The sequence below is a fragment of the Acomys minous genome (assembly GCF_964271855.1).
Source record: "Acomys minous genome assembly, chromosome: 4".
In the NCBI taxonomy this organism is placed as follows: Eukaryota; Metazoa; Chordata; class Mammalia; order Rodentia; family Muridae; genus Acomys; species Acomys minous.
The window spans coordinates 8,195,475-8,211,451 of record NC_140486.1 but is presented as its reverse complement, the minus strand read 5'-3'; the positions used below and the strand labels follow the sequence as shown (position 1 = coordinate 8,211,451).

At 42.5% G+C, this 15,977-nt stretch overlaps 1 protein-coding gene across 6 annotated transcripts in view; it reads right to left on the bottom strand.

The window, feature by feature from the left end:
- ATP9B (ATPase phospholipid transporting 9B (putative)) overlaps positions 1–15,977 on the bottom strand; it is a 193,618-nt gene that overhangs the window by 28,678 nt on the left and 148,963 nt on the right. For all 6 annotated transcript variants that reach the window (XM_084780966.1, XM_084780967.1, XM_084780969.1 and 3 more), the window contains one exon: positions 11,911–12,159. In XM_084780966.1, the coding sequence (XP_084637092.1) occupies positions 11,911–12,159 (249 nt within the window). The remainder of the gene's footprint in view (positions 1–11,910; positions 12,160–15,977) is intronic.

Below are 15,977 nucleotides of genomic sequence, written 5' to 3'. Positions count from 1 at the left end.
ATGGCCAATATTTTATCCTGGGCTTTGGGAACTCAAGAAATCTCAAGAAGACTTAAATTTTATCTTATGCCAGGTATCATGAATTCAATCTTAAGTGTCTTGTGAAAATCACAGGAGGCCATTCCCACCCCTTAGAAACAGCGTGATAAAACTTCCAGTCAGGGACCCAAATTTTATGCAAATGGTGGCAGCCAGGAAATCTGCTGCTGATGAATCCTTCACAGTCAGAGGCCTCCAGCAGGATGCACGCGTGGTTACCAGAGTGGGGGCAGGTGGGTGTTTGATCTTCAGTCCTTTAGCATAGACACCATTTGGGGTTTTGGGAAGATCAGAAGTAATTTTAAAGTCAGGGTTTCTACATAACTTCCCACAAACCCAATTGCAGAATAGGTTCAAATTTGTTTTCAGAGTTTGGGATAGAGAGCTTTTCCTGACCTTGAGTGCTGGAGCTCCCAGAGCACACAGCAGGCTCATGATTTATGACAGAAGACCTTGCAGAGAGAATATGGGGCAGAAGGAAGCACTAAGGTACCAGTGCCCTCTACCTAGAGCAAATGGGATGCTTTTGCCACCTGTGGGCTGCTGGGGTATGACAGAAATGGACAGACAGGCGTACAGCTACACTGCACTCTCCGTTCAGTCTCACTTGGGGTCTTCACACTCTTACACAACACTTCCTAAATGTGTAAACTGCACATGGGTGAGGGTTGTTTTAGATGACAAACACACAGATTTAGGCAGTTTTAAGTTACCAGTCTCAAAGTACACACAGATAATGCACGAGGGAAAATAACTACCCTCCTTATGGTACTCTGACACTTTAGAAATGTTTACATAGCACAGTTAGTCTATAATAAATAGAGGGAAACTATGGTCAAATTGTAAAATGTACCCAGCAGGGTAGGCTAGAAATGAAGATACAACAGAACACCAAGCTAGAATAAACCACGCCCTGACCAGCTAGTGCTGTGATTGGCCAGGCCTCATCTGAAGCATTAGGCTCCACTCTTCTGGATTTTCAGAGTACACACTGTTTTAGATGCACACAGAAATTTGCCTCACTAACTTGAGCCCTCCTGCTCCCCTCTCTACATGCAACTGATAGTGTTCCCTCTTGTAAATAAGTGTAGAATCAGTAAAGTACTACTTTTGCCCACTTTGCTAGTCTCAGTAAGATCTCTGTGCCCTTGTCCCAGAAGTTAAACCTTACAAACACTAACAGAATACTTAGTGCTTGAGAAACTGCCATCTAGAAATTCTCTGCTTTGTGATTTCCTGTTTGTGAGACATCAGCTAAAGATTTCCCTTCTGTGGATGCCTCTGACGAGGTTGCGAAGTCACTGTACCTTTGAGGCCTGTTGCCTTTACCGAGGGCAAAGACATAAGCATCAGAAGACAGTGTGGACCTACCTGACTTCAGACAGGATGTGTCTACGAATATCAAACAGCAGGTTTCTAGGCCCAGGCGCTGGGGTATCTGCCACAAAGCACAGCACCATGTACCCACTCTCTCAGCACTGGTGTTGTCTGATGGTTAAGAGGGCGCATAGAATGCTCAAGGGCATGCCACAGGAAAGCTGCAATCAAAAATCTTACTCCAAGTCTCCAGGGTACGAAGGAGAATGAAGAAAACCCACCAATGACCTGGTGCTGTGGCCGAGAGCATCAGCACCTTGCAGTTCTGAAGAAGGCATGTGGCTATGAGGAGATCAATCCTGCCTAGGGGAGAGTCTGGCACCTGACCACAGCACCTCTCTTCCAACCCAAGACGCTGTGAGTTACAAATGATCTAATATGCCAAGGTTAATTTTCAATTTACAGTGAAAGGTTACTATTACACTGTGACCCGCAAATTGCATCTTTCCGTGAATACCCTATCATCTCACGGTACCCCACTGCAGTCAGGACCAGGCTTTCTATATTTGGTGACTCACATCTGTTTATTATTTAGTTTATGCCTGGCTTCACAGCTCCTCTGAGTTAGCAGCTTATAACAAAATTCAGTTTAGCTCCTTACACCCAGCCAGGCATTCTACCCCAGGACCACACATCTATATCCAGTCAAGCCCACGAAGGGGTTAAGTTTTCCACAAACAGATACTTTAAATACTGTTCAGTGTAACCCGCTTGGTATCGGGCAGAATTCTTTTGATAATACAGTTATACAAGTGACTACAGAGGAAACAGCCTTGCAGGAGAACCTCAGTGTTCACTGTCATCTAGGCTGATCTTTTCCCTAACAGAAAAATCCAGCTGCCCTCTCTCAGGGGTGCAGAGCCCGCCCTCAGCAGCCCCCCAGCTCCAGGCTGAGCTTGGAACCCTGGTGCAGTTCCTGGAGAACTGCATAGGAAAGAAGGTCTCCAGTGAATTTCTTTAAGGACCTTATCTGATGACATTAAATACTGAAATAAAAGCAAAGAAGTGTTCAGAGGCACTGGAAGCTAGATTCTGTCTTCCTCCTACAGGTTCAAACAATTAAGCGTATATACTGAGGGGACTTGGGTGAGGCTCACTTATAGAATATTTGCCTCACACTAGTAAAGTGAAAATGCACACCCTTTAAAAAAGACTGCTTTAGGAAAGCATGCCAGCCTGCTCCACAGAAAGAGGTCATGTTATCAGGCGTGTTTGTCAGGTTCAGGGGCTGTGGTCCTCTTCAGGTTTCACCTTGGATCCCTGGGGAAATGACTGATTCCAAAACTAGAGGAAACTATATATAAAATGTGACTGCAGCATCTCGTTACATACCAAAAACAAGGCACTGCTTAAATATGGAAAGTAGCACTGAGGGGATTAAACCCCAAGGATAAAACAAATATCCAGAAATCCACGGTGAGGAGACGGTTGACTAAATAAACCATCAGGAGAGCACAGGGGCCTCTCTCGTGCAAAAGCGTGTATATGGGCCTTTCACCCTCAAGGAGGGGAACATAATCCCCTTTGACACAGGCTGTGCATGGAACCTTCCAGACCAGGAATACAGGTGTTTGGGTTTTTGTTTGTTTGTTTGTTGTTGTTGTTTGTCCTAGAAATCACTAAATAGACTAAACTGGCCTCAAACTGGCAGGGGTCCTCCTGTCTCTACTTCGCAGAGGCTGGGATTAAAGGTGTGCACCATCATACCCTGCTGACCCAGAACACAGTGCTAAATGAAGAAATAAAAGGGTACCAGGCCAGTGGAGACACCTGACAAACACACGTGAGCATCATGATCACAGGCAGCATCTGAACCACTCCTGAGAAAAATACCAACAAACTCAAACAGAGATAGTCAGCGCCTGACTATTCATCTCCACAAGCATCAGTAAAAACTCGCCCAGCTAAGAATCTAGGACAAAATGATGCTGGGATGAAAAACAAAAGAGAAGATTTAAGGTAAAAACAGAGGACATCTGGAAAAGCATGGCTGCAGCATGTTGTTTGCTCAGATTTTCCTGAGGACAAGAAAGTCACACTGTGTGCTCACCTTGACGTAAACTACCAAGTGACTGTTCAGAATGGTTACTAAGTGTGTTGACCTTTCCTATAGTCACTTCACAGTGACGGTGTAGGTGGTTTTCTGCTCCGTAGTGCTCAGCCCCTGGAACTTGATCTGAACTCTCCTATGTAGAGGACTCCAGGCTCACTGCACACCACCAGCACCCGGAGCTCAGCTCAGTATGTTTCTCCCTAACACTTTGTGGTAGACAGGTAGAGGCCCTGGGGATCAATATCCTCAAGCCCGCTGTCCTTGTGACACTGTGAGATATGGCTAAAATGGGGAACAAAGGTGCTTTGGAGACATAGCTGTAGCTATGGGGGAAGAAGTAAGGCCCTAGCTCCTGCTTTTCCAGGTCTGCCAGTTGCCTCCTGAATGCTCTTCATAGCTTTATAGCAAAGCAAAGAGCTCTCTGGCTGCTTTGTAAATAAGTTGGGGGTCCATCACAGACTAGAAAGTAAAGGAAGACCTACCTACCTTAGCACAGTAGTATTCACATCTTCTGGAGATGTACAGAAGTGTAAGAATATGATATTTTTGTCTATATGATTAACTCAAATAATAAATTTAAAAAAGGAGGTGGCTCAAGAAGCCTGAGGAGCATTTACTATACGGTGCCTTACGCTTCTGGGATGTGAGCTTCTCAGGTTCAGGGGAGGAGAGGGAGGTGAGTGTCTTCCTACCCACTTCTCTCTTAGCTGGGATGGAATCTAGGTCCATAGCTGTGCTAGGCAAACGCTTTACTACTGTGGCCCCTGCAGCTTCTTTCCTTGTTTCCTTTAGATGCTATCATGGACCTATCATGGGCGCAGAGGCAATGGAAGACTGATTCCTCAACCAGCACTGTCTAATGATACTGTGTATCCAATGCTATCAGTTGAGTCTATTTTATAAGGCAATTCTGTAGGTAATGAAATAACTTAGGAGTAGGTTATCAAATACTCCTTGTTTGTATCTATATTAAATGGAATTAATTGCTGCCTGGCATTATAACAAGAAATAACCTCTGGGATATTTTTCTCTGAGATGTAAAATGATAATCTAGAAGTAAAAGGCTCTGTATATTTCAAATGACTATTTTTATGACTACTGAGTTTTCAGAAAATTCTAATATATAATGTGACTATTGATAATAATTCAAAGGCAAGAATAATTAAAATGAGAATATACAGAAATACACCAGTGAGAGCCTGGATGAAATTCCTCTATAGGCCACTTAGCAACCACTAAACAGCTGTCACAGGCAGCTCATCTGCACGCTTACATTTTCCCAAGCTAAGTAACCAGTATAGGCAAGTATGCCCCAGGGCTACACCATGTGGGAGGAAGTAAAGCACAGGGCAAGATTTTATCAATCTTTTCTCTATAATTCCATTATCCAGAAATTTCTGTGCCACTCTTCTTTAAATGCTTGGCAGAAATTTCCTTTATTCTCTTAGCAATTATGCACACCCAGCTGCCAGCTGTACCCTTAGAGTACATATTTTACCATGTACTTTATAAATCATAATTTAATCATTGACATCTCATCATTTTTGATTGTGGTTATTACAATCATTGCTATAATTTAATAGAATTATTAACTTAAAATGCAATTTGATCATCTGGAAAAAGTGCTAATCAATAATCACAGACAGGCTATGCAGTATTTATTCTCTATTGGTCTTGAAGGTCACAGAGTGAAGGCTTTGTGTCACTGACAATGATTTGCTCCTCACAAATATATTGACAAAACACCACAATTAGTCTTGCTTCAATAGGCACACACAATAAAATGAATTAAAAAAATACAGCACTCCACATACATTAGGTCTTTTGTAAACCCAAATGCAATGCTATTAAGGACATATTGTTCCCTTGTTTTAAAATCCTGCTTGTGATTTGTCATTAATTTTAGCTGACTCTTGCACATAAATGGTCAAGCAAGGCAAAGAAACTGTATTTTGAAATACTATTTGAGCACAGAACTTACTGACGTGAGGGAATGTACCCATATGTGGGAAAGTATGCTACTAATAAATAGCTAGTTTAGAGGAATAAGCTATTATGAAAAATCACAGCCAATCAATCTTTGGGTCCACAATCTCTGGGATCACTTGTGTTGATGACTTCTGCACTGATCCTGAGCTTATGTTCTCTTCTGAGTCCCATGACTTGAGTTCAGCCTAGATCCCTGCAACTGCACTGGCCATGCAGTTAGAAAATGAAGAAGCTGGATTTTTATTCTGTGAGGAAATTTTTATGGAGCATTTAACATTGTTCAGCTTGAGTTTGCTATTCTGAGGCTGTAGACACAAATCACAGGCAAGCAGAATTTCCCTCTCTCTTAGAGAAAATGAAATATTGATCACTTATCATAAGAAACAACGATCAGGGTGTAAATAGGTTCTACCACATACATACAAAGTCAGTTGTTTATTCTCTGACATCACTATCACTTTTAGACCTTCCAGTCGACATAACCATGAAGCAGATGACATCACTGCAAATACTTATTAGGTGCGCCTAACAGGACCTTTATAAAATTAACCCCCCCCCCAAGAATCTACTATTTATAGATTAAATGCTCATCCATGTAATAGTTCTAGCACAGAAAAGATCCCCCATTCAGAAAAATGAAAATCAAGGCATATACACTACAAGGCATATATACTACAAAGAACAGCAACTGGCTCACAAACTCAAATGGGGGCACTCCACCAATCACATTCATCCCATGGATAATATGAAATTGTCCTGTGAACTGATGGGGGTAATCACATGACAGCATGATGCCCGAAGTGCAGGACCCTCTGTATTTTAAGTTTTCATGTAGGGGTAACTGTTAGAGCCACGGATGCATGGGGTTATGAGAATATAGTGCTAACAGGACTGAACAAAACTAGTTCAGTCTCTTAAATGATAACACTGCTTATTAACCATGGATATTGTATTAGGTCAGCACTGAGGTTAAACAGAAAACATCAATTGAACCATTTCCCTAAATAAAGCTCCAGGGTGCAATATTCTGAGCACTTTATTCAATAAAAGATGCTTTTACAATGGTACTTTGGTGATTGGGAAACATTGCTATCATCTGTCAAGCTAACGGCAGCAAAGTTCAATATGCCAAACAAGAGGCTATTTGGATGCCTTTCCTGGGGCTCTGGGATCTGCACATACCGCATCAATACTACACTTTAAAAACCACGATGAACCTCATTGTTTTGTTTTCAGGTTTAAAATGTGTGTTACATATCTTTTTACATATTACTCATTGTGCCTTTAATCACTGTCAAATTTCCATACAAGTCAAAAAAGTGAAGTGTAAGGTTAGCAGTTTCGTTGTTATAATTTCTCTGAATTCTTAAAAGTCTCAAATCAACAAAATGTTTTCAATGGTGAATTCCTAACAATTTACAGTTTTCTATGTACTTTTAAAAATGTACACTTCTTTTAGTAGGCAACAAAGTGAGTATGTAAGATAATATGTTTGTGAACTTCAAATGAGAATTTCTTTGGAAAACCTCTGGTCTAGGCTTCCAATACTATGACAAGGAAATTCCTTCTCAACATGTGATCATATGGAATTGCTGAGGAGCTCTGGAATGCTACAGTAGCAAAAAAGTGTTTCAGCCTTTCTGAGAAAAAACACACAGCCCTCTTTTCTCCTTTCACAAAGCAGTTACATCTGTCCTATTCTGTCTCAAAACTTCGAGGGCCAAGAAGACAGTAATTTACAAGTGATGCAGATCTTACCTACATACCTTGGCACTCTGACATCTCCAAATGGCTGGGAGTGTTGAACTGCACATCTAGATTCCCTACCAACACACACACATATACAGACGCACATACCATTTTGTTATACTGTGATGGTTTCAGAAGATGTACAGTAATATGCTGACCAACATACTCTATGAGAGATAGTGGGGCAATGGTGGAGGGACACTGAGTAGTGTATACTACAGGCCAGGTAAGCAAAGGATGAAGCTGATTTCCCTAGCCGCCCCCCCCCCCATTCCTTTTACCAACCTGGGACTTTATTCTGGAGCTTCTTGAATATCACCAACAGTTCACCTAATTCTGATTTTTACACTATGTCAGTATGTTTTATTCCTTTTCTTATTTGGGTAGGGGTAATAGGGACTCACTTCATAGCTCTGCTTGGTCTGAAACTCACTGTGTAGAACAGGCTAGCCTCAAACTTAGGACTCTCTCTGCCACTACCTCTTGAGTGCTGGATTAAGGGTTTGTGTTACGAGCCCAGAGACCTCAGTGTTTTCTAGGACAAAATTTTATTATATACCAACAGGCAAATATTTGAGGATGCTGAATGTAGCCTTGCCAACCCCTAAGACTTAGATCCCACTTGAACTTTTAAGCGTTTTCAGACCACTTGTCCTATAAACAACTTCTAGACAAGCACACACTTTCTTCCTCCCTCCACCTGACAGAGTAACTCTGCTCCTGACTCAGCCTGGAGCCCACAAGGTCCACACTGAGAGAACGCCACAGTGTATAGACAAGGGCAACTGTGGTAGTTACTGTGCTGCACCTGTTGCCAAGACATGCAACATCCACAACCTGAACGGAGATTTATTTTGTCTTCCAGTTTCAGAGGGTTTATCCATGGGTGTTTGGCCTCATGAGCTTGGCCTGAACATTATGGCAGTGGGAGAGTGTGATGCTGTATTTTGTGGTGGGACAGGAAGAGAGCGAGAGACTGCAAGGAGACAGCAGCAAGCTACTCACAATGACCTTGTTCTTTCCCCAAGATTTTTACCTCCTAAAGTTTCCAGAATTTCTAAAAATATACCATCAGCTGGGGACCAGGCATTCAGTGTACAAGGCTGGGGGGGGGGCATTTTTAATGTAAACCATAACACTCCTCCCCTGAGCCCAAAAGCGCAAGCCATCTTTTATGGCCACTTAGTCCATGTTAGAGATGTCACCAGAGCTTAATAGCTCCAATGTTGTTCCAAGTCCAACTCCAGAGACCCTGTGATACTCAAGATAATCTGAGCTATGAACTCGTATCAATAAAAAGAAATACACTTCCAACATAATGGCACACAGTAAATGCTCCCACCCAAAAGGGAGGAAGAGGATCAAGACAAGACCTAAACTCACAGTGGAAGTATCAAACCCTTCACAGCCATGGCTGGCATTTAGGCCACATGGTAGCATCAGTCCCAAAGGGCCCAGGCAGCCCTAATCCAATGGCCTTGCTATTTGCAGGTCACATGACCTGTCGAGTTTGGCCTGGCTTCTATCTGCAGCTTCCCTCAGCCAGGACCCTCCATGCTGGACATCTTCAAGTTACCGGGGATTTCTACTGCATCTTACCATGCCCCTCAGAGCACCATGCCTTGCTTTCTTTGTGGCCATCCACAGGAATCCTAACTTCGTCACATACTGCCTCGTCTAGCAGATTTTGGCTTAGAAATCTATTACTCTGTAACTGTCACATTCTACACGCACGGCAAACCAGTACTGTGCAGACAATACCAAGGCCTACTTGCTGACTTGGCAGAATCTAGGTCTCAGAGGACTGCTACAGAAGCTCTGAGTCTCTGTAGCTGAACCCAGGAAACCCTGATTCAGGTGGCCTGTGAGAGCAGTCACCATGGTGGCTCTCTTTCTCAAGGGAAACTCTTTCAAGTGAGTTTATAGCATTAAGCTGCAGATCCGGTGATGGGTGGATCAACTCCTGAGATCACTCACAGCACCTTTCTAACTGTCCAAGTGTACAGTGCTTAGCTGTCTTTAACAATGCTGAGCTCTTAAACAACCACACCATCTTTGTCTAAAACTTGCAAGGAGCTCTATTGCCGAGCGCATGTTTTTCAAGCTCTCCTGCTCTGCTCTTGCTTCTAATCCTGACTATAAACCTGCACAAGAGCAGCCATCAATAGCCATGCTGATGCTGCAGCATGAATGCCACACTGTCTTGAAATTCTCTACCACATTAATTAGTCTATTACTTTTAAATCTAGCCTTACTCAAAGTCTCAGGACACAGGCAAGGTATACACAGTTCTTTCCAGAATGCAATACGAATCCTATCTAGCTTCCAGCACAGTCCTCACTCGCATACAAGCGCTCGGAGCCTGGCTCATGAGCCACATCTCCTTTGGTATTTTCATCTTCTGATCTTCCACCAGAAGTATCCATCAGGCTCTTCTTAGACACTTTAACCTTCTTCTAGTCTCACTCCTCCCTAAACTAGCCTCAAAGGGTCAGGTCCACAAGCCTACTTCTCTGACACCACCTTCCAATTAGTGTGGCTGTAATGACAACAGCAACTACAGAATATGACGGACAACTTAAAAGCAAAGACGTATTTCAGCTCATGGTTCCATAAGGCTCAGTCCATGGGTTCCTTGGTCTCAGGAGCCTGGGCAGAAAATGACAGTGGAGGATCTTCTTTACCTCATACCAGACAAGAAAGGGACACAGAGAAGATACCCTGAAGGAGTCACCCCCAATGGCCTACTTCCTCTTCAGGTATCTCAAAATATCACCAACAGCCATGGACCAAGAGTTCAATACAAGTGCCCATGAGAAACATGTCACATTCAAACTAGAACATTATTCTTCTGAGTAGGGAGAGAGGCTCACAGAGAAGACTCAACTGGGAACCATGCAGAGCCAGCAGAAGCTCAGAATTGTCCTAGAACGTAGTGATGACCAGGGAAGTAGATTTGTGCTTAAGGGGCACACAACTGCAACTGCTTGAACTCAGCTTTGCTCAGCCTTTAGAGGTAACCTTTAGTGAAGGTGAATTATAACAGTAGCAAGATTACTGAAAATTTTCAGAGTAATACAACAGTATCTAGACAAAAGTACAAGTATCATTGCTTCAGTCCACAGGGGTAATAATTTCAAAGAAAAAAGGGTTTGGAAAATCTACCTGATGTACATTATGGTCAAGACCATCACCGACCCTGTCCTTCACCAAGAGAGGGGTCCCAATTTCCCAATAGGACACAACCAGCCTAGGCTGTTAGGACTCCATTACAGTTAACTGCCATGAGGAGGAAGAAACAAGAAGTACAGCCATTCTGCTTTGAGAAACATACACATGATACCAAGAGACTTCTGCTTGAGAGCAGCTGAAAAGAAAAGGCTTCTTACAAGCCTGGTGGGGCCTCCATGCATCTGCAGACAGCAGGGTCCTTCACTCTCAGCATGCTTCTGTCTGTCTACCACGTTCTGCCTTCTAAAGGCTACAGTGGTTCAATTCATTGTAAGGCTCCCTTCCTCACACATGATGTTACAAGGCGTCTATCCCCTGGTTTCTTAATCAGCAAGGTTGATACAAATGTAGACACTGTTACAGAGTACACAGTGCATTCCTTAACAGTCCTCAGCTGCCACCTCTCCTTGCTGCGGGTTCCTGTGCCCACCGCTTACTAACCTCTCAGGTGGGGCTTTGCTCTTTGTGGCTAAGTGTCCAGCCAGAGACCCACACTTTTTAAGCCTCTCTCTCCATTCTTGTTCTTACTGTTTTCTTGCCCTCCCCTACTCTTCATGGTCTGTCCTCTGCTCAACAACAACACTGGGGTTCTGTGCCTACCTTTGTATTACTTCCAGAATCAAAATTTAGCAGCTTCCCTACCCATATTGGCTATGGACTTACATGATCTAATTTGCAGGGTATTTGAAAAATCTAATTTATTAACATTGTCAAACATAAGTGGTTTGATTATTTTACATAACTGTCTAAAGTAATCTGAGGGAATTTATGATATAAAACTGTATAAGCACACTCAGAATGACTGCATAAGAAATATTTACTAACGCATCTTACCAAATCCCAATGGAATAAAATTAGAAATGACTAAGTTAACACATTTAAGGCTTATAAAAATAATTTCTATAGGTTTCTCAATTATTTATACTCCAAATCTTTTTAAAGATTAGATGTATACACATTCTGCAACAACTGGAAATTTAATATAGAAGCCCAGTGACACACTGCAACACAAGAAAACACTAGACAATGAAGTACAGCAACAGTAGTAAGTTTATTTTGGGAACTAATTTGTTATATATAAAGTACGAGGCTCATTTTTCTCATTAATTTCTAGTAAAAACTGTTGAATGTAACAGTATAAAGCTAAAAGGCAAGGTCTTTAAGAATCTTCCCTTAATACCATAGGGTAACCAGCCAGCAGCAGTGTGAACTTCAGAGGTCTAGGTTGTGGTTAACAAGCATCAAGCAGACTAAATCTTAGGTATTGACACAGTAGGATCAAAAGTCCTGAAAGGCCTGAATTACACCCAGTGGGGCACATGTACTTCAGCTAAGGTTAATGTCATGGTCCTGTGTCCTTGCCCCAGAGAAGTAACCTTTAAGCCTGGAGTCCAGGTGAAAGCAGAGATCACACAGGTTTGCACTGTGAGGAACACCCTCCTTAAACAAGAAGCTCCAAAGAAGCAACTGACCTCGTCAGGGCTGGATGCCTGGTAGGTACGGTTCTCATCACTGAAGTCTTGGTCGGCTTCAGCAAACTCAGTCTCTCCAGTGACTCCAGCCCGAGCCTCATACACAGGAGTGACATTGTGACAAAGGGCGATGGCTTTCACTGCTTCATGGATTCTACTGCTGACACTCTTCTTCACTTTAGGGGTTGAAGACTGGCTTCTTCTCAGTGGAGCAGAGCCTGGGTTGTGCCCACTTGCTTGGGAATGGACCTTTAAAACAGGGTGCCATGTAATGAGAGAATACAGAGGAAATAATTCACACCGAAATTACTGGCATGTTTTATGAGGTAAAGCAAGCTGTCTGAGACAACAGCAGCGATGTGATCAAGGCAGGATGGTGTGCTCACCCCCTAGAAACCAAAGCAGCCAGAAGCCTAAGACTCTTCCTTGGTGATCATAGAAGCCTCTGTACACTGGCCTCTGAACTTCAGTGGTTCATAGCTAAAGAGGGTTAGACATTATAATGGGGTGTGTCAAAGAAAGCAGCTTGTCACATCTCAGGCCCTTCCATGGAAAGCAACTGTCCACTGAGCGTGCCTAATCCCCATCAGCTCTAGTTATGAGTGAGTGAGCTGTCACCACCCAGTGGTGGGCTTCTGTTACCTATTTCCTACCATGGTGGGTGACAGAGGACACATCTCAACCCCACAGGACAGATAAACAATCTATGGTTAACTTCAAAGCCTCAGGACAGTACTCAGAAGAGACTAGGGTCACAGCGACTGAGAGTCACCAAGTATGAGCCTCTTCCTAGCAAGCTCAGGGCTGCACAAGGAAGTATCTGCTCAGTGCACCATCATGCTGCCCACAGCTGCATGGCAGCCCCCCATCTGTAGCACCTTCCATGGAGGTGCTCTAGCTGCAGAGGAGCTCAGCCTTTCCCCTTCTGAATTATGTAATGCTCACTGGTGCTTGGACAATTTAATTTCCCACAAATTCCATTAAGGAATAAGCTCTCGTCCACCCAGTGCTTCCAGTGGGCAAAGACAACCAGGTTAAGAAAGATCCGTGTTACACTGGGGTGAGCTATAGGCGACCACTGCAATAACAGAACATAAACAGGCGCTAACACAAGTCCCACATACAGACCCTTACTGGAAAAGCCCATAGACAGCCTTTGGTGAAAAATCTTCAAAAGCCGTAGATATAATAAGTAAACATTAAATATATGTTATATTTATATAATGATTCTTTAACTCTTCTGCTTTTAATACATCCTTGGTAAAATAATTATAATAATTATCACATCATGGATACAGAGTAGTCCAAACGCCTCCTTAAAAAACACAGGCTACAGGCTTTTGCTGTTGCCCTTGGATGCCTTGCAGAGGCTGAAGGTGGGTCCCTATTACTGAAGACAACTGCATACTTAGGACACAAGACTTGGAATTGTTTCAGCTGTATTTAACCTGAAAGCTTCCCTCCCCCAGTCTAACTTCCATAGTACCAGAAAGTACTTTGTGAGCTGCCAAGGGATGGGAGCAATTAATAGCCCTACCCAGCTGTGACACCTATGCACCACAGTGGCCAGCATGGCAAGAGATCTGTAAAGGTGCAAGAGACATGGCACTCACATGTGGCGATACCTGACAGTTGCTAATTGAACTTAAGGCTCACTCAACAGGAGGGAAATCATGCCTGGCACAAGAATCCTGCAACTATCTGAAGCTAGCTGACTATGTATCCCAGGCTGGGCTGAAACTTTCAACCCTTAGAAAATAGTCCAGCACCACACTTTGCTACATCACTGAAATTCATTAGCTATATTCAAAATCTTAGCGTTAAACTCAGAGATCAGTGTAGCTATCCATCATCAAAGAAGCTTCTCTTCATTGTAAGGGACTACTACAGAAATCTCCGCTGGACACAGTGGAGTGATTAATGGATTGTGGGTATCCAAGGCCCAATGGATACAAATGCAGATAGCTCCTGAATCTCACATAAAGGGAGCTGAAAAACTGCATGAGGCAGAAAACCAGAAGGGCTGTTGTGAGGCCACCTTTCTTAGAAATAGCTGTATAAACAAGACCCAAACAACGATGATCTCAGTAGAAATGCTGGGGTAGAAGGGGCTAAAATCTCACCAGGGTCCCACACCCAGACAAAGAACTACTTGCAACTAATGACTGTGTTTATCCAGTACAAAGGTGAGCCTTGAAACTATATACACACACATACAACAAAAATGGGCTCAGCAGATTATATTTATACATTTGTGCAAATATTTATGTGTATATACACACACATATAGCTTCCTATGTATGTAACAATAATAAAGAAAAATTGAGAGTAGAGGGGACCTTGGAAGGGGGAAGTAATTATATTTAATTAAAATGTATTTTAAAAAATTTTAAATAAAATCTTTCACAAAAACTTTAAAATATTTTGGAATAAAAATATTTTGCATAAGTAGTATATATATATTACTAATGAATCAGGTGGACTTAGATAGGCATAGAATATTCCATCTAAACACCAAAAAATAAAAATAAAAAAGTACACACTGATCAGCAGCAAATGGAGGATTCTCTAAAGTAGACCATAGCTTCGGACACAAAAGAAATCTTGACAAATTCAAAATGAGTGAAGCTAACTCCACATATCCTCTTTGACCACAGTGCAAAACCTTAAAACTGATAGAAAACACATTTCTAGTAAATACACAAACTCATGGAAATGTAAAAAAGCTTATTATTGAATGATTAATGGGACAATGAAAAAAATCAAGAACTAAAATATTTTTTAAATGTTCTAGAACTAAATGGAACTAAAAACAACCCACCCCCAACACATTGAACACAGTCCTATGAGGAACTCAGAAACTTGGAAAAACAAGAAGAAACCAAAACTAAACACAGTAGAAGGCAAGAGGTAACAACACTCAGTAAGAAAGTAATGAAATAGAAACAAAGAAAACAATTCTAAGACTCAAGGCATCTAAGAGCTGTTTCTTTGAGAAGATAAACAAGACGGACAGACCTTTGGCCTAAGTACCCAAAAGAGAGAAAGAGAGGACTCAAATTAACAGACTCAGCGGAAAACACTACAGTGGGCATCAATGAAATCTGGACTACTATGAGGGAGTACTTTATAAAAACCTGTACTCCATTAAGTTGGAAAATTTAAAAGAAATAAATGCTTCCTAGATTTGGCCAAACCACCAAAATTAAACCTAACAATCAATAACCCAAACAGAGCCATAACAAATGAGGAGACTGAAGGAGTTACAAAAAACCTTCCAACTTAGAAAGGCTAGGCCAGATGGATTCACCACAGGTCCACCAGACCCTGAAGATTTAGAGCCAACCCTTTAAACTGCTGAACAAAAGAAGTGAGGAGGCACCCATACTCCTCCCACACAGCCAGCTTCCCTCCAGTACCAGAGCAGTCACACGGAGTCATACTGTTAACTACCTACTTGAATATACCTATAATACACAGGGGTTAGTGTACATAGATTAAATGAAAATCTACCTTGGCTGACAATACTCCCTCCAAGAACCAAGGGGTATCTAACCAAAGTCCTAACACCCTGCATAAGAAGTCTTGTTCTGAGCTGTTGGTCACAGTTGTCCAAGAGACTCTCAAAACATCCCTTGTTATTACTATTGTACCTGGTTGTCCCTGATGTAGAAGGTAAGTCCCTATTGCTGAAGACACTATGCATTTCAGACACACTGCCTAGAAGCCCCTGGGCTAGAAATGATTTGAGAGCCTCCTCCTAGAAGACTACTTTTTATGGTACCTGAAGGCGCCATGTAAGCTTCTAAGAAAGGAAAGCAACAACAGATGCCAACAAAACTACAGCGATGGCCAGCACAGCAAGAGAGCTCGAAGGGTGCAGGGGGGGCATGTATGCCCTGATATGACCAGCAGCTCTCTAACTAGACTTAAGACTTCAACAAGAGGAAGCCCACGTCTGGTGCTGGAACCTCAGTTAACTACCCAGGGCAAGTGAAGCCATGGATCTTGAAGGAGAACCTACAATCACTTTACTAAACCAGCACGAACCCTAACTACAGTCTCAA